At 58.1% G+C, this 18,989-nt stretch overlaps 1 protein-coding gene across 5 annotated transcripts in view; it reads left to right on the forward strand.

The window, feature by feature from the left end:
- The first annotated feature begins 1,483 nt into the window (after positions 1–1,483).
- Positions 1,484–18,989, forward strand: part of Ntng2 (netrin G2) — a 52,665-nt gene continuing 35,159 nt past the window's right edge. For 2 of the 5 annotated variants that reach the window (XM_090330851.1, XM_090330855.1), the window contains exons 1-2: positions 1,484–1,850; positions 5,324–6,192. In XM_090330851.1, the coding sequence (XP_090186977.1) occupies positions 5,965–6,192 (228 nt within the window). In that variant the 5' untranslated portion in view covers positions 1,484–1,850; positions 5,324–5,964. Of the gene's footprint in view, positions 1,851–2,988; positions 3,103–5,323; positions 6,193–18,989 lie in introns of those variants that run through there. The other 3 variants (XM_090330853.1, XM_090330852.1, XM_090330854.1) reach the window with 3 other exon arrangements.

Consider the following 18,989-nt stretch of genomic DNA (forward strand, 5'->3'; position numbering starts at 1 on the left):
AAGTTGAGACTTTGCTGGGAGCAGTTGAGTCCCAGGACTTGGGGAAGAATCCGGGGTTCCTACCCAGAGCCCAGCTTGCAGGAAACCTGGCATAAAACAGGTGTTTAATAAGTATATTAGTGTCATCGTAACAGATGACAATCTATAATTCTGCCTCCTCAGCCTGCTTTGTTACAAAGTATAAATGTTACCCAACAATATGACCCAATCTTTAGGCTAGGGATGCAGAGCAGGGAAGGGTTAAGGGGGAGGTAAAGGGTGGCACATGGAGGGGTCATTTCTCCCTAGCATTTCTGATACCCTCTGTGACCTTGGACACTCTCTCTCTCTCTCTCTCTCTCTCTCTCTCTCTCTCTCTCTCTCTCTCTCTCTCTCTCTCTCTCTCTCTCTCTCTCTCTCTCTCTCTCTCTCTCTCTCCAACCCCCACCACACCCTTTGTTCTTAATGCATCCACATAAAGATGCTGGCTGCTGGGGCACTAAGAACTTACCCAGACAAGGCCAGGGGCACCCAGAAACCGCACGTGCTCCTGCGCGCTGCAGGAAGCCCTCCCCTGCCCTCCCCGCCCCTCCCCGCCCCTCCGCGGCCCCCGCCGCCCGGCGGCCGCAGGCAGCCTGGCTGGAAAGCTCCCGGGACTGAGAGCCCCGGGCAGCGGGTGGCGGGGCGCTGCCCCAGCCCTGCAGGACCCCCGCCCCTCCAGGGCCGCCGCCGCCCCCCCCCCCCCCGGCCCGGCGCCCTCCGCCCGGCCCGCCGGGCCCCTGCTCTGCGCTCCCTGCCGAGCTGGCTCGGCTTCGTCAAAAGCTGGGCCCCTCGGCGTGGAGGCGGCGATGTGTCAGCTGGTATTCAGGTTCTGGTGGTGCGCTCGGATCGCTCCCCTCCCCGTCTCCCCAAATCCACCCACCCCTTTACCCACTGCTGGGGGGCCTTCCGGGTGCAGCTTCACAGACACACCGAGGCACACGCCGACACGCACACGCACACGCGCGAGCGGCCGGAGCCCGGGCGTGGGGGCGGGGGCGGCTGCCCGGCCCCTCCTCGGGGCCCGCGGGGCGCCGGCCCCGGGTCGGGGCCCCGCGTTCTGCAGGAGGGAGCCGCGGCCCGGCCGCGCCCGACTAGGCCGGCTGGGAGTGCGGGGCGGGCGCGGCGCGCTGGGTCCCGCGGTCCCGGGCGGACCGGGAGGCGGCGATGTGCGGGGCGGCGACCCCGGGCGCGGGCTGCGCGGCGCCGGCCGCCCCCCCGGGACCCCCGCGGCGGCCTCGGCCCGGCCGGGACGGCCCCGCCCGCCGCGCCCCTCCCTCCCGGCCCCAGCGCGTCCCTGCCCGCCGCGCCCCTCCCCGGCCGAGGCGCGTCCCCGGAGCGGCGCGGAATTTCCTTCCTGCACCTTTAAGAAGCCCGCGGCCCCGCGGCGGGACGGAGCGGGAGCCGCGCGGAGGAAGTTACGCACCCGAGCAGACCGGGAGATAAAAGCCCGCCCGCGCCCGGAGTGCGGCCGAGGACTCGGCTCCGGCCCGAACTTGGGGCGGAGCGCAGGGGGCAGCGCCGCGCCCCGCCACCCGGCCGGCGCGCGCGGGGGGCGGCCGCGAAGCCCACCCGGGCCGGGGCTCGCCGCGCCCGGCCCCCCCGACGCCCCAAAAGTTTGCACTTGTTCGCGGCGACCTGGGCGCGCGGCCCGGGCGGGCGATGCGGGCGAGGGCGGCCCCCGACCCCGGCCCGCGCCCCCCGCGGCGGCCCTGGCACCCCCCGGCCCCGGTCTGACGGCGGCGGCTCGGCTCGCGGCGCGCGCTGGCCGGAGGGCGGCGGTCGTCGGCCTCCCGGGTCTCCGGTCGCTCCGGGAGGCGGCTCCGAGCGGGGTAAGCGGGCGCCGGGCGCCCAGGAGGAGACGGGGCCGGGGCCGGGGCGCTGCGGCTCCGCGGGGCCGCCTTCGGCAGGGCAGGGCTCGGGCGCCCGCGCCAGCTCGCCCGGCTCCGGGCCACTTGCAGCCGCCGGCCGGAGCTCGCGTCCTGGCAAAAGTTATTTAGTGTCGCCTGCGGCGCCCGGAGGAAGGCGGGAGGGGGGCGTGGGAGCGCGGGGCCCGCGGGGGGAGCCCGGGCTGCCGGGACGCCCCGCGCCCGGCCCTCGCCCCCCGCCCGCCCCCCGCGCGTCTGGGGTGGGGATGGGCCCCGCGGGGCCGCGCGCGGTGTTTTGGTGAAGACCCGCGCCGCTCCTCCTCCTCCTCCCGCCCGCGGCCGCGGTCCGGAGCGCCCCTCGCGCACCTCCCGGCCGACAAACCGGGGCCGCGCGAGTTCCGTGGAGAACTCTCGCCAGCCTCGGCTGGAAACTTGTGGGGCGCCGCGCCGGGGTCGGTGAGTGGAGGGGTGGGGCCGGCGGGCTCCGCCAGGGAGTCCAGCCCGGGACCGGCGCGCGGGGAGGCGGGAAGCGGGCGCGGTGCCGGGGCCCGCGGAGCCCGGCGGGGGTCTGCGCTGGGGCCGCGCGCGCCCGGGGACCTCGCCGCCCGCCCGGCCTGTATTAAAGGCGTGATTATTCATGGCTCAGGCGGCGCCGCCTGCAACTTCGGGAAGGCGAAGGGAGCGACGCCGCCCGCCCGCCCGCCCCGAGACGCGGACCCCATCCCGCTCCCTAGGGTCTGCGGCCGGCGCTGGCGCGGGGTCCGCGGCTCGTGCCCCGCCCCCTGCACCCAACTTTCCTGGGCCGCCGCGAGGGCGTCGCCCGGAGCCGGAGGGTCGGGAGGCGAGGGGCGCCCAGGGCGCGGCGGCGGCGGGGAGCGCAGCGCCCCCCGGGGTCCCGGCCCGGGCGGGGGACAGGAAGGTGACTCCCGTCGCCCGGGGTCCGCTTGGCCCTCGCCCCTCCGCCCCTCCGCCTCCAGGTCCCGCCCTGCGCCGCCCGCCCGGCCGCGTCCCCTCCCCGGGCCGCCGGGCTGGGGTGCCGCGCGCTGCGCCCGAGCCCGGCCCGCTCCCGGAGCCGCTAATTCAATCAGACGGAGAAATCAGAGTTCAGAAATCCTGCTAAAATCTAATTTTCGGGTTTTACTACCCCGGCCATCGGCTCCCGAGGACTCTTCCAAGAAAATGAAGCGCATTGATCCCGTCCGTTTCTTCATCCCAGGTGAAGATTGATTTTCCAAGGAGAAAACGATCCCCCGGGAAGCGACTCCGGCTCGGGATTCCTCCCTCGCCCACTCTCGCCCCTGCGGCCGCCGCGCCCTCCTCCTTCCTTCTCTTTTGGCAGAAATAAACTGGAGCGTTCAAGTGCGGAGCTCGCGTCGCCCGGGGATGGACGGTTTACACACATTTTCCCCTGGCAGGGTTTTGTCACAGCGTCCCATTTGTCGGGGAATTCGGCGCGTGGTGCCCGGCGAAGCCACGAGGCGAGGAGCAGAGCGGAGCCGACGCTGCGCCCCCGGGCGCCGGCCTGGTCCCCGGGCGGCCGCCGGCCTCCTGCGCCCCGCCGCCCGCTGCGCCCTACCTGTTCGGCAGCCGTGGGGAGCCGGCTGCTGGAGGAATTCATCAGGGGCGTGCTGTTTTCTGGGCAGCAGCCTCCACACCTTTGCCCGCCTGCTATTTTATTTTTACTACATTTTCCCCGGGTTGTAAAAATAGACACTGGGCACGTTCTCGCCAGCAAGTTTTCCAGCAGGGAAGACGCGCAAGGCCGGGCTGGTTCCCCCACGGGCGAGAGGGGGAGTGAGAGCCCGGCCGGCCTCATTTATCTGCATTAAGGGGCCCTTCATGGAGAGAGGGGAGCGGGGCGCCCCAGGCGATCGACGGAGCAGATGGTGGTGGCTCCCCGCCCCCCGGGAGGGGGGCTGTCCCAGCGCCATGCCCCGGGCTGGCGTCCTCCCTCCCTCCCTTCCTCCCTCCGGGCTTGTCGTGTTTGTATCTGGGTGGTGGATGGGGTGTCATTCAAACCAGGAATGAAATCTTCTGGAACCTCAGGTGAGAGTGCGGCTACTGTGTGTGGTTGGGGGTTTAAATGCTACAACCAAGGGCATGATAACCAGAATAAGGGATGCTGTGGACTGCGTATGTGGGCTGTACTGGGGGCTTGAACTCGGGGCCTTAGCTAGGCCAGTACCATGCCCCCCAAGCCAAGGCCTCCGCCCTAGCTCAGGCATTGTCGTTGTAACTAATCTCCGGTCATCTTTGCCCCACTGGCTGGTATTTTTGGCCAGGACTCCATTCAGGATGACAGTGTGGCTGGTGACACACCTCTTAGTTCTGTCTGTCTTATCTATTGGTTTATCCACGGTGGCTCATAAGTCATTGTCTCGTTGACTCATTTTTAGATGTACCTTGCAAAATGCTGGCTCTGATCAGAAACTAATAGGACAAAACATTTTCCATTTCTGTGGAAGTCTTCACCAAGAATAGTTTTTTAAATTATTGTTGTTTAAAAAGGTTAATCTGGCATCAGTGGCTCATGCCTGTAATCCTAGCTATTCAGAAGGATAAGATCAAAGCCAGACAGCGTAAGAAAAGTCCATGAGACTCTTACCTTCCGTTAACTACCCAAAAAGCTGGAAGTAGAGCTGTGACTCAAGTGGTAGCACAGTAGCCTTGAGAAGAAGAAAAAAAAAAAAAAAAAACTTAGGGGTAGTGCCTACACCGTGAGTTCAAGCCCCAGGATAGGCACCAAAACAACAAAACCCCCAACAACCCAGATTAAAATTACTATTGCAGGTTATGCCTACAATTGGGGCAGTGTTCAAGGCTGGCTCATATGCACCTACCTTGGTAGTCTCACCTGTAAGCTCCCGTCTACCTGGGTTCCCACCAGCTGTGTAACTATTAAACCCTGACTCCTGGGGATGCTTTAGAAAGTTCCCGACCCTCTCACAAGGGCCCTTCTGCCCAACTAACACATTGTCAATCAGGAGACAGAACACGCTTTTAATAACACATCTGATCTCCAAATGTACAACCCTGACATTAATAAAAATAACCCAGGTTTCTCCGGAGACCTTGCTAATGCAGCCTCTTTTTATTATTTATTTTATTTTGTTTTTGCACATTTTGCCAGAAAGCTTTTGTTCTTATACATCTCTAATCTTCCTTCTTTTAATTTGTTGCAGGTGTTGTTGCTAATGAGTCCTCTTTTTTTCTCTCTCTCTTTCTCTCTCTACCTCTCCATCTCTCGCTCTCCCCTCTCACAATGAAAGTCAGTTGAGACCCCAGGTGCCCAGATGGTGTGAAAGCTGGCATCTCAGAAACTTCCTAATAAGTTGCTGGTGACTGCCAGCCAAGCTCAGCTGCCCCCCCAAGCAGAGCCAAATAACCTCTCCAGTTAAACACCTCAATTACCTTTTTTTCCCTCTTTTTATGTGCAGTCTCATCAAGCTCCTGTCACTTGTGACCCATATGAAAAGAAATCTCTTTTATTGGTCTGAGATCTCAAGTCTGGTCCCAAAAGAGAGAATGTGTTTCCAACTACCGTGGTCACTGCCTGACTTTATGTTATCTTCACAGTGCAGGCCGGAGAGGCTGTGGGATGCTTGGGCTGGAAGCATCATCACACATCGAGGGCCTTTTAAAGATCTGGATTGATCGGAAGGACAGAAATTAAAAGCAATCTGATCCAGCCCCACGCTGGATCCCTGTGGATTTACCCTGCGTCCCGTATCCCGTTTCCATCCACCGTCACCATTGGAGCGTCCGCTCGCTCGATCTGATCAGCTTCACCTCCGGGAGAGGTATAATGCCAAGGTTAAGAGGACAAAAAGTTACAGGCAACTTTTTGATCTGCCCATCAGCAATCTGAGAAACGCTGGCTTTGTGTTTTCTGTATCAGCTGTTTGGAACACACACACATACACACACACACACACACGGCTCCCTGCACACGGGCAGTCTTGAGGCTCTGGGACCCCCCAGCCACCATCACCTGGTAGATGTGGCGTGTCCATGCTGAGGCCTCCAGGCCCCCCTGACCCCACTGCTCCTGTCCAGGTCCTCTTGGGGCCACACCCCTATGGACTGGGCAGCCATGCTGCACCTGCTCCTCTTTCTTCTGCACTGCCTCCTGCTGGCCTCTGGGGACTACAACATCTGCAAATCCTGGGTGACCACCGATGAAGGCCCCACCTGGGAATTCTACGCCTGCCAGCCCAAAGTGATGCGGCTGAAGGACTACGTCAAGGTGAAGGTGGAGCCCCCCGGCATCACCTGTGGAGATCCCCCTGAGAGATTCTGCTCCCATGTAAGTCCCCCAGCCCTGCCAGCGCTGCTGACATGCAGGGAGTGTGTGTGGGTAGGGGATGGGGGGATTGGGGTAAGCCATGGGCACATGGAAACATACCGGAGGGCAAAGGTGGGCAGCCCCGAGGGTGTCACGTGACATTGTTTAGGTGGGAGCAGGGGCTCAAGGATATACCTTCAAAACAGAGCGGGGTACAGAGCAAGTATTAGCTAAGTGTTTGCTCTTGACATTGTGCTACTGCAGATGGGGAAACTGAGGCAGCAGGCATGGCGGCCTCTGGCCAAGAGCACCCAGCACAAAGTGGAGAAGCTATGGGATTTGTGCTTAGTGTCAGGCTCCAGAGTCCCCTGAAATAAATGGCTGGGGCAGCTCAGCGGTGGGTGCCTGGTGGAGGCTGGCAGAGCAGGCAAGCTGCAGGGCTGGGCAGCTGGAGTTCAGCCTCCCCCTCCATCCAAATGACTGCTATCCCTGAGCGCCCTGGGGGAGCTGCCAGGCAGGGCTGCCCAGTGTCACCTCCCCGGGCTCCTGAGGAGGTCTGCGCCCGTGGGGTGGCTTCAGTCGCAGCACAGAGCAGGCAGCCCGGGAGGGTAGGTTCCCACTTGGGCTTGTCAGTGGATAAGACTGTCATTGTGGGTGGTGGCTGGACCGCAGCCAGCTGAGAGAGAGGAGAGAGAGAGAGGGAGGAGGCAGGAGGAGGGAGGAGGGAGGAGGCAGCTCAGGGCAGAGAGCCAGGGCTGCGTAAATCTCCAGCAGTCCCTGCACTGGGGAGCTGAGGGTCGCACACTGGCTCAAGTTAGACAAGGAGGCCAGGCCCTGGGAGTGAGGGGAGCCGTGTTCAGAACCCCCATGGCAGCTCGTGTGTGCAGACCGCTCCACACACCCCGTGGGCAGCGTCACGCGCGGCCTCCAGTGCTAGCATCTTAACAGAATCTTTTTTTCTCTTAAATATTAATCACCCTCCTAATGTGCCCAGGGTGGGGGTGAACTCCTTGGACCAGCTTGCAGGAGGGTGCTGAGAAGCCCAGCTAACCAGTGCGTGCAAGCCCGAGGCCCTCTCCTGGCCAAAGCTGGGCTACAGGCATACCTCAAAACACCCCAAAACACCTCTCCCCGCAGCGCCTGATGCCAGCTGTGGCCCAAGAGAAGCCCTTCTTCTCCCCCACTTTCCCTCTCATGGGAACCGTGTGAGGAGAGGCAGCAGGGAGCTGTGTGTGTCTGTGGCTGAGCCCTGGTGCGCCGGTGACACCTGTTTGATGGATGTTTGAGCTTGCTGACAGGCTGCCTTGGGCCCTGCCTGTGTCATGAGGGGCGGGTGCTGCCCTGGCAGACCAGCCAACAGTGGCAGGGATCTGGTTTGGATTTCAACCCTGACACTACAATGGCTCCTCTGAGCCAGGGCCCAAGTGTGGCTTAGCTAATCTCAGGGCACGCTGAAGGAAGTCTGGATCTCATCCCTTCTCAGGACTGCAAAAAGGCTGCCTTTGCCCTGCCAAGGTCACTGGATGTAGAGGGCAAGTCAGGAGCTGGCCTGTGGCCGGGCCAATATTGACCCACAAGGGGGCGAGGGCTCCCCACTCTGAGCCCCAGTGTTTTGTCTTGCATAATAGCAAATCCTATAGGAGGGTACAGTCAGCCCGGGGCCCAGGTGTCCACTGGCACACAGCAGGTATTCTATGCACTGATGGGGACGCGGCTGCTGCTGGTAGTTTTCAAGCTTTTCTCACTCCCTCAAGTTCTTGTCTTTCTCTGGCCTAGAAGATCCTGCATCCCACATTTCTAGTCTCTAGGTGGCCGTCCTGTAGGCACACAGCGAATTTAAACTCCAGCCAGAGCGGGGGTGGCCAGCCGGTGAGCAGGGAGTATGCACTAGTGGCAGCGACCACTCTCTACTCCTTAGCCCTGTGGTGGCCCGTGGGTCCTGCTCACCCACCCCTCCATGGCAGGTGTCTGTCCCAGCACTCAGCTGGACAGGAGGGGCCCTGTTCCAGATCTGGGGTGCAGACCCTCTTCCCTGGGGCCTCCTGTCCTTGGACAAGGCCACCTGAGAGCTGAATTGTAAATTCTAGCCTGGCAAGGAAGGGGAGGGGGATGAAAGACAAGATAAATGAATAAATAAAAACCACTGGCTCTAAATGCACAAGGAGAATTAATAGGGATGAGCTCTCAGCCGAGGATTCTTGGGCAAGGGCAAAATTTCAATGAGAACTGCAGAGAGAGGGGAGCCCCCTCCCCCCAGGTCCTGGGGCCTGTCCCCCGGGGCCAAGAGGAGACCTCAGGGATGGAAGGGCAAGAGGACAGGGCGTGTGGGGTGTAGGGGGCAGCAACAGGACCAATCCTTGACCCCTGCCCATGTCTGACACCAAGGGGGACCCTGCTGAGTCCTGTGAGTGGGGCCTGGCTGACAGTCAGGGGAGTCAGGAGCCAGACATGGCGCCCAGTCCCAGCAGGGTGGGCTCAGCCCCTCCCACCGCCTTGCCCTTGGGTGGCCTTGGTGTCCAGCCCAGGCCTGCCCTGTCCATTCTTCAGGGATGCTTGCAGGCTCTGGGGAAGGAGGCAGCCACTCCCCCAGGGTCTTCTCAGCAGAGGTCCACAGTGTAGCCTCTTTCCAAGGCCTGGCTGGCGAGGGTCAGGCAGTGCCATATTCTAGCTTGAGCTCCTGGCCCAGCACTTGAGCGTCAGTAACTGTGGGTCTGGTGGTCTGGGGAGAGTCATTCAGATTCTGCAAGCCTCAGATTCCTCTTGCTAAGAGGGGACTGTGACTGACTCACCTGCCTCACCACCTTCCTGGGGGCAGAAGTGGGCCTCAATCTGCAAGTCAGCCAGTGGCTCATACTGTCATCCTAGCTGTTCAGGAGGCTAAGATCTGAGGTTGACAGTGTGAGGCCAGCCTGGACAGGAAAATCCCTGAGACTCTTTTTTTTTTGGCCAGTCCTGGGGCTTGAACTCAGAGCCGGGGCACTGTCCTTTGACACTTGTTGCTCAAGGCTAGCGCTCTGCTACTTGAGCCACAGCACCACTTTCGGCTTTTTCTGTGGATGTGGTACCGAGTAATTGAACCCAGGGCTTTGCGCATGCTAGGTGAGCACTCTACCACTAGGTGAGGCTCCCAAGCCGTTTCTTTAGCAGATCTCCAGAGAGAACTTCAGACTCCCTGGCTGTGTGGCCTTGAGTGTGCAACACCCCTCTCTGAGCCTTGTTTCCCCAAGTTGCAGCTATTAAGGAACGTGCACGGGGATGGTGCCTGGTACACAGCAGCTGTAGGGTCATGCTGGTCATTCCTACCAGTGCTGTGAGCCCAGGGCCCTGCTGCCCTGGGATGTGAGCCCCTCCCTAGGCAGGCTGGCCTCTCCAACCTTGTATCCCTAGGGCTGTGCTCAATTGCCGGCGAGTCCTTCCTGAATCATTGGATGAACAGGGGGTGCCATCTAGGAAGGCTTCTGGGGGTAGGGAGGGGTCACATAAGGATTCTTGAGCTGAGCCCTGGAGGAGGAAGTGGGGTTCTGAAGGAGCATTGGGAATCTGTATGTCTCCCCACTGCTACCCCTGTTGCATAGGATCTATCATGAGACAAAGCCAGGGCTTGATGCAGCTCAGTCTTTTAAGTCACTCAGAGACTGGGAGTCTGTGCTGGGGACAAGAATAGATCCATCAGGTGCCACCTCGTAGTGTGGAGAGACCTGCTGCCCTGGCCCAGGTGAGGAGACTGGAGGTGAGGCCTGCTGCCCCGGCACAAAGCTCTGGGCCCCTGGGTCAGCTCCCCCAGCCCTTCCATTGGGTTCAGATGTCTGGTGGAGAACAGAGCCACATGACAGAAGAACCTGCAAGGGGCAGAGACCTTGAGATTCTAGACCTTTCTCGAAACTTCCCTAGCTCTGCTTCCTCTCAGCCTTTTCCAGTCATTTCCTTTTGTACCAATCTGCTCCTTGGATCTCAAGCTGGCTCCGAGCTCAGGTACAGTGAGGCAGGTGACGGGTGGACTGGCATCTCTGTGCCAGGCATGGTGGGGGCAGACAGGGATCATGTGTCCCGCCCCTTCTGTGTCTCAGGACTTTGGATGAGCGCTGCTCACCACTCTGAGCCTCGGCATTCACGTCAGGACACAGGGTAGTACTTGTGTGAGCTCAGGAAATTTCAGACACGAGCCCTTATCTGGGGACCTGGCGCCAAAGGAAAGCACAGAAAATAAGATTTTGTGGGTTTTTTTTTTTTCTGATTCTAGAATTTAGCTTGAGGGACAAAAGGAGTACAAGTTGAAAATATTAGACAGGGCCTGGCACCATGGCTCTCACCTATAATCCTAGCTACTCAGGAGGCTGAGATCTGGAGGATGGCGGGTTCAAGGCCAACCTGAGTGAGACTCCCATCTCCAATTGACCGGCAAAAAGCTGGGCTGGAAGCATGGCTTAAGTGGTAGAGCAACAGCAAACAATCTAAGCAAGTCCATAAAGTAAGTGAATAAGTAAAAAATAATAGATGCCCCCAAAAAAGGCTGAGGGGTAGAATTCAGAAATTTGGGGTCTGGCAGGTTCAGAGGAGCAAGGACAGAAAGCTCGGTGCAGACAAGCAGGGAGAGAGGGTGAGGGGCAGCCAGCGGGGCCTCTGCCTGGGACCTGGCTGAGGTGCCTGTCACCCCCAAGGACGCCCAGCAGCTTCCTGGAGGGGCAGCAGAGGACACACACAGCTCTGCACGGCGGGGGTTGCGGGCTCCGGTTTGTTTTTCAGCTGTGGCAAGATTTTCTTAAATATATGAAAATGTCTTTCTAATTCCCTGAGCATGAGCCAACTGTGGGCGGGGCAGAAGGGATGTTGGAGGGAGCCAGAAGCTGCAGGCCTGGCAGAGGGAACCCCAGGCCAGGCCCCTTAGCTTCAGGTCCCCAAAGGAGCCACCGTGTTCACTCGGTCAACAGTCTCGTGTGTGACTAGATGGGTTCTAAAAGCTTGAGGAAACACAAAACTGGGGATGCAAGTGCCGAGCGAGGCTGCCAAGTGCAGGCCCCACCCTTGGCGCCACACTGAACTTGTTTAAAAGATTTTATTTCCATTTTCAATTAAGATCAAGGTGATAAAACTTAAAATCAACCCCTTAGAGTTTTTGTTTAACATGGTTGGGTGCTGGTGGCGCACGCCTGTCTGTAATCCTAGTTGCTCAGGAGGCTGAGATCTGAGGATCATGGTTGAATTCAACCCACTCAGGAAAATCCATGGGACTCATCTCCACCAAAAAGCTGGAAGTGGAGCTGTGGCTCATGTGGTAGAGTGCCAGCCAGGCGAGAATGCAAGCTTTTGAGCTCAAGTCCCCTTGCTGGCACAAAGTAGAAGAAATGTAGTGTGATAAAACATAAGCTTTCCCCTTTTAACCAGTTTAAACTATCCGGTTCAGGGGCACTTCCCACATTCATGATGTTGAACGTTGACCCCTTTGTCTCCTCTTAATTCACTTCATAAGGACCCACACCGACTAAGTGCCCCCTCCACCTTCCCTTCGATTACCCCCACCCCCCAGGCCTTCCAGTCCCTAGCCAACTTTCTATTACCCCAGACATTTCATGTAAATGGAACCACCCAGAATAACCTGGCAGTGGGGACGGGAAAGTAGCTTCTCCCCGGGGTCTTGACAAGTCTTCTGGCCATTGCTTGCTTGGACTGTCTTCTTATTGAGCTGTGTGTTCCTAGCATATTCTGGCTCGCTACCAGCATCCATGTGAAAACATTCCCTCCATTCTGAGGGTTGCCTTTCTGCCCTACTGATTACACCCTTCGATGCACAACATTTTAACTTCAGTGAAGTCCAGTTTGACTATTATTTCCCTTTTGCTGCCTATGCTTTGGGTGTCACCCGGCCATGCAGTCACCTGCCTGTTTTCCTCTGAGACTTCCAGAGTTACTGTGCTTCTGCTCAGGTCTCTGATTTGGGTGGAGTCGATTTCTGTGTGTGAGCTGAGGGTCCAGTACCATTCTCCATCATGTGGGTGTCTGTGGCCCTGGGGTCATTTCTCTTTCTTTTTCTTTTTTTTTGCCAGTCCTGGGCTTGAACTCAGGGCCTGGGCACTGTCTTTGGGCTTTTCTCAATGCTAGCATTCTACCACTTGAGCCTCAGCACCACTTCCGGCTTTTCTATGTATGTGGTACCAAGGAATGGAACCTGGGCCTTCTGGATGCTAGGCAAGCACTCTACCACTAGGCCAAACTCCCAGTCCCCCAGGGTCATTTCTTGATGCCACGTCCAGTCTTTGCCCATCCTGGGGTCCTGGCACCCTTGTTGAAAATCAGTTTACCGGACAAATGAGTTCGGATCTGGGTTCTCACCTCCGTCCCATGGAAGCTGTCTGTGTACACCTGAAAGCCATCCGTGCACAGTGCGTCACCGACTGTCTCAAATATCCTTTTGGGAGAAACCGCACCCATTCTGCACACCCATTTTACAGAAACGGAGACTCCAGTGCCCGGGGGGCATTCGGGCTGAGGCCTGGATCTTGGGCGTCTGACAGCTGTGTTACAGTGAGGCTTGAGGGGGAAGAAGGCCACAGGCGTGCACACACTGTGCACACGTCCACCCGCCTCTCTCCAGTAGCCTTTGCATTTACTGGGACATTGACATCAGGCAGGGTGCTGTGGTGGCTTTATGTCTCCCAATCCCTCTCTGCTACCATGGTTCCGACAGCTCAGGTAAGGAGTAAGCGCCTAGAACCTGGATACTGTCAACCTCTGACCCTGCTCCTAGCCCTTCCACCAGAGCTCCTAGGCTGCTGATGGAATCAAGTCCCTCCCTTTCATGTGGGGACTGGAGGCCCACAGGAGTGGAGGGCCTGTCCCAGCACTTCGCTAGGGGTGTAAGGGACCTAGGGGGTGCCCCCCGGCCACAGGCTCCCCCAGCAGCAGGCTGGTAGAGTGCTTGCCTAGCATGCATGAAGACTCGGGTTTGATTCCTCGGTACCACATACATACAGAAAGCCAGAAGTGGTGCTGTAGCTCAAAGGGTAAGAACTCCAGCCTGGAAAAAGCCCAAGAACAGTGCTCAGTCCCTGAGTTCAAGCCTGGAACTGGAAAAAAAATTAAGAAGCTGTACAAAGTAGGTTATAATTCCATAAGTTGAATGGAAAATCTAGAGGAGTACATGAGGCCCTGGTTCGAGCCCCAGTGATGACAAATAAAAAAATGTAGACTGGAGCCTCAGAAGCAGGGACAAGACAGAAGGTTCGCTGTCCCTCGCTCACTGGCTTTGACCTGGGCACCACCCTGCCAGCTGGCGGTGGCACTGGTCCTGTGGGCTTGGCGGTGCTGACATGAGTCTTGAGGCATGGGTGAGTGTTCCCATGTCACCACACACATCGCTCAGAGCTGCCCTTGCTGGCCCGAGGGGCCTGGCCACTCCCCTCGGGCACGATCCTCTCCAGCTCTGCCTCCCAAGTAGTAGGTCCTTGAGCCACTGTACCTGGCTGTGAAACACATTTAGCAGGCATAGCTCTCCTCCCCTGTGCAAGCTGAGATTCACAGCCCTGGAGTCCGGAAGAGGAAAGAATGCTGGGAGGGGAGGATTCTTGGTCGAGGTTGCACAGCCAGGGGAACGTGGAGGCTGGTATTGATAGTGGGAGTCTGAGCAGTGGTCCGTTCAGCCTTGGAGGGATCCCTCTGGTAGGAGAGCTGAAATCGAACTCCCTCTTCGTACAGACCCCTTCCAGTGCCGGGCTGGAATGCTCTAGAATGTAAGAACCCCCCTCCCCCCACACACACACATGGTTTGTCTTCCTCCCTTTGGGGACTGCTTGGCCTCCTCAGCCCACTCCATCTCCCCCAGCTACCCATGTCATTTGTCCAGCTGACTCTAAGTGCCGGCCAGGGAAATAAAAGGAAATGAGCAGGGCTTGGCCCCTTGACCATGGCTGAAACCTGCTGTTAGGTCAGAGGTGAAGCGGCAGCTGGGGAGGGGGGGAACACTGCGGGACCCCCGCAGGCTCCCACCAGTGTGGGGGCTCCTGAGAGGCCCCTCCCGCTGGGGTCCAACAGCCAAGGGGTGGTGACAGTGGGAGACGCATGGCCCAGACCTTGGGTGGCCGGCAGCAGGCTGAGCCTATTCCTGGGGGCCTCTCCCCTTCCTGCCTGCAAAATAAGGGAGGTCTGCATGTCTACCCCTGACTCTGGGATAGAACGAAAAATGAGAGAAAAAGCAGTGTTCTCTCAGGCATCCAGGAAGAAAGAGCACAAAGACAGCAGGCCAACTCCTGTCTCAGCAGCAACACCCCAGAGCAGAGGCTTCTGAGTTTCAAAGGTCTCAGAATCCATGGGGCTTCCTAGCACAACCCCCTACCCATGCGTGTGAGTGTTTGTGCATACGTACACACCCCTAGATTGCAGGGTTGTGGGCCTTTCCCAGCCATCCCCTAGGCCTCCCGTAACCATCCCCACTAACCAAGTTCTGGCCTCCACGCTCTTCTCCAGGCCTCTGCTAGATTGAGCAGCCACTAGCGTTTATTGGCATCCTGGTGTATACCAAACACGTCAGCTAGTGCACTCCCTGCCCACAGAAGTTTGTTCATTTATTTGTTGTTTTCTGCCAGCACTGAGGCCTGAACTCAGGGCCTAAACTAAGGGCCCTTAGTTTTCTTTTCTTTTTTCTTTTGCAGTCCTAGAGCTTTAACTCAGCCTGGGCGTTCTCCTTGCACCTCTTTGTGCTCAAGGTTAGTGCTCTACCATGTGAGCCACACACAGCACCACTTCTGTTTATTGGAGATGGGCGTCTCATGGACTTTTCTGCCCTGGTTGACTTTGAACTAAAATCCTCAGATCTCAGTCTCCTAGTAGCTAGGATTACAAGTGTGAGCCACCAGTACCTATCATCCCTTATTTTTCTTGTTCAAGGTTGACACTCTACCCCTTGAACTACAGCTCCACTTCCAGCTTCCCCCCACCCCGCCCCCTGTGATTAATTATAAATAAGGGTCTGGGGTTTCACTGCTCAGGCTGGCTCCAATCTGCATCTTCAAATCTCAGCCTCCTGAGAAGCTAGGACTATAAATGTGAGCCAGCTCAGTTGGTCAAGTTTATTGAAATACTGGTTTTCAATGGGAGATTCAGAGAGGTTAAGCTACAAACCCAGGGTCACACAGTGTTCAGGCAGAGAATCTTGGGCTTGAACCCAGCACTGGGGCGTCTAACTGGGCTGCAGAGCTGATGCAGAGTTGCTGGTGGCAGTCGTGTGTGTGTGTGTGTGTGTGCATGCGCGCGTGCCTGCAGCCATGTGTACATGTGGCCATATGTGCTGGTAAGTGCCTCCGCCGTCATCCCCGGGGAGTGGCATGTCCTGTCCCTCGCTGCCCCTGCCCTTTGAGTCAGGATGGAGTCTTCTAATCTGCTTATCTGATAATTCACTTATGTCCTGTCTGTGTGGAAGGAGCGGCCTTTGCCTGGAGGAACTCGATCTGTATTTGTTAGGGGGAGGGGGACCCACACCCCAGGATGGACTGTAATGAACCTGAAAATAGAGGAGGCACCGTGTCCCTGGCGCTGGGCCCTTGGCGGGGAAACAACAGGGGGAAACAGATTGGCCCCTTTCCTGCTACTTCCTGCTTTAAGATGGACAGTTGTCTGTCTCTAGTCTTTAACGTGGGAACAGTGACGTTGTCCTTTGCTACAGGTGATGGGGGTCTTGGGGGCCTGCCCCAAAGGCTGTAATAGGGCGGGTTATCTGAATATCCGTCCTGAGAATCTCCACCAGGGTGACAGGACGGGGAAGGTCCTGTCCTGTCCAGCCCCCAGGATGGGCTTTTCAGGGGTCAGGTGGGCAGCTGTGACCCAGAGGGGCTGGGCAGGACCCTGGCTCTGCTGGGCCTTCTTCACCCCCCTCCCCCCCCCCCCCCCCCCCCCCCCGGCAATCAGTCCACAGCAGGGATTCCGTAGCACCCAATGCCTTTCCAGGCGGCACCCTAGCCCAGCCACAGGGCGGCCCACACAGCAGATTTGGAGCGGGACTGGGGTCCAGCTTTATAAAAACCCAGGTGCTCCAACCAAACCACGCTTGAAAAATCCCCCGTGGACTCAAGTCTTTCCTGCCTCCCATCCCCCACGCCCTTCCTACCTTCACCATCTTGGCTTTATACATTTGGAGATAGGGAGGGAGAGAGTTCCAGAGGTGCCTTGGCTCCTAGAAGCCTTCCTGATATCTGCACTGCAGACATTCCTGCCCCAGCTGGCTTCCAGGAAAGCGGGTACCGGTTCCCCAGAGCCATGTCCATCTTCCATCCCAGGTGTTTAGTGTCTCCTGGAAGGCAGCTGTCGTGCCAGCGCCAGCACCAGGCCTTTTCTGGAGCAGCTAGATGTCAAGGCCTGGCTTCCACCCCAAGGACCATTCACTGAGGCCAACTGCATGCTCTAACTATGGCTCCCCCAAGCCCCGTGCACGTCTGCCTGCTGATTCTCACCCCTGTCCCCCCCACACACACCAGATCTGCTCCAGGGCCCCAGGCTGTGCCGTGTGTGTGTGTGTGTGTGTGTGTGTGTGTGTGTGTGTGTGTGTGGACCAAGCCATGGGCTACCTAAGAAGGGCCTTGGTTAGGTGGCTGCTTTCTATCTAGAAGATTACTTTCTGTCTAGAATAGACTCGCTGGTCTTAAGACCTAGGAAGAGCTGGGCACTGGTGCTCACCCCTGGAATCTAAGCCACTCAGGAGGCTTTGATCTCAGGATGGAGGCTGGAAGCCAGCTTGGGCAGGGAAGTTGGTAAAACTCTTACCTCCAGTGAACCACCAGAAAACCAGAAGAGGAGCTGTGCCTCAAGTGTTAGAGTGGGTATCCTTGAGCAAAACAGCTCAGGGACAGCACCCAGGCACTAAGTTCAAGCCCCAGTACTAGCACACACATGCATGTACACATGTGTGCATGCACAGACATAAAGAGACTCGGGGATATTGTCATTTGACCGTTTTCCAGGTATTTTGATAGACATTGGGGCATGCGGGCTACTTACTTGGGGTGCCTTGCTCAGAGGTAACTGGTGGGGAGCTGATGGGGGACAGAGCAGGTAAATCAGAGGGCGAGGAGTCTGAGTTTGGCCTAGTGGTAGAGTGCTTGCCCAGCGTGCACAAAGACCCAGGTTTGTTTCCTGGATACTACATACAAAGAAAGAGCTAGAACTGGTGTTATGGCTCAAGTGGTAGAGCTGTAGCCTTGAGAAAGCCCAAAGACCATGCTCAGGCCCTGAGTTCAAGCCCCAGAACTGCCCCCCTCCCAAAAAAAAGAACAGGTAAATCAGAGAAGCCCAGCAGCTGGCCCCCCCACAAGAGCTTCACCACAGTGTATGACCCCTGCCCAGGTGTGTGTCCTGTATCCAGGTGTGCCCAGGGGAGGGGCACAACGAGCATCTTTCTCTTTTCTCTGCCACGCCACCTCTGAACCCCTCAGAGCAGCAGCAGAAGGCCATTCCCGCCTGTCTGGGTGTGGGATACACTCATGAGTCCCCTGGCTCAGAGCTGGGGACCTGGAGAGGGGGCCTGCTGTGATGGGTCATTCTGCAGGCTCCACCCTGCCTTCTGATGCAGGGAACTCAGATCCACCCTTAACCAGAGCTGCCACTCGGGAAAAGTGGACTGTGCCAGAGGAGGCATAGCTACGCAGACACCTGCCAAGGGGTGGGGCCCAAACAGAGGTGCCCTGTCCTGACACCTCAGCCTAGGGTGTCAGAAAGGAGGATGGCACTGAGGAGTAGAAAGAAAGGGGGAAGGAGCCAGCTGGGTGAGGGAGGGACCACAGCTGGAAGGTGGGGACCACTGAGACCCGAGACATCCTGATAAACTTCCCACCTAGCGCCCTGTAGCAGACTGAGAGGGCTGGAGGCTGGAAGCCTAGCTGGGCCCCAGCCAGCAGAGCAGGGACTGGGCGGCTGACAGAGGCCCTGGGTGGCCCCCTACCTATCCTGCCCCCTCATGTGTCAGGACTTTACTGGAGGTTCTGCTGTTCTATTCTGAAAGCCCAGGGCAGCTTGAAGCAGGTCATGGACCAACCCCAAGCTCTGAACAGGCCCAGGGATCTGAGGGGGGTCTGCTGCCCCCAAGGCCCCCGCCCCCACCCCAGCGCAGGGATCCTCCAGCCACGTTTCTTCTCCTGATAAAATATTCATGTCAGCAGAGTAGGCCCTCTTTGGGCAGGCTGCCTGGGTCTAGCTTACGCTTTGCACAAGCTTTTAAAGAGCAGGCCACTTTTCCTACACTCTAAGCATTTTCTAAGGCCCGAATCAATAATGCACTTCACCCGGCGCTCTGGAGCTTCCTCCCCCTTCCCTCCTTCCTCTCTCCCTCCCTTCTCTCTGCCTCCTACCAGCCCTTCTTCGTTCCTTTAATTTATCTATTTTCAAAGTATTAAGTGAAATCGCAGAGCTGTGGAGAGTAAGGAGGGTGGGCAGCAGGGTGAGGGCTCAGGAAACAGGTGTGCCCCAGCCATGCAAGGAAAGGAGGTGGGGAGCAAGGGCTAAGCAGGCCTGGAGAGTCACCAAGCTCCTGGAGTAGAGAAGGGGCAGGTTTGGGCTGGTCCCTCTCTGCTCTCTCTTTTTCCAGTGGATTAAAAGATGTTTATAGTATAAGTACGGGAAACAGGACCAAAATGGAGGAGTAAGGGAGCCTGGAACACATGACGTGCAGTGCCAGACAAAATAGATGGCCAAGGTCTCAAGAATCTGGTGGTCCAATCTGGAGCTGCCAGCATTCTGTGGTGGTGAGCCTCCCGTCCCCGGAGGCATACAGCTGAAGGTGTGCCTTCACTTCTGAGGCAGTACCCATGTGTATCGGGCTCATGCCTGTAATCCTAGCTACT

This window comes from Megascapheus bottae, chromosome 3 (genome assembly GCF_031878675.1).
Source record: "Megascapheus bottae isolate mThoBot1 chromosome 3, mThoBot2.hap1, whole genome shotgun sequence".
NCBI lineage: Eukaryota > Metazoa > Chordata > Mammalia > Rodentia > Geomyidae > Megascapheus > Megascapheus bottae.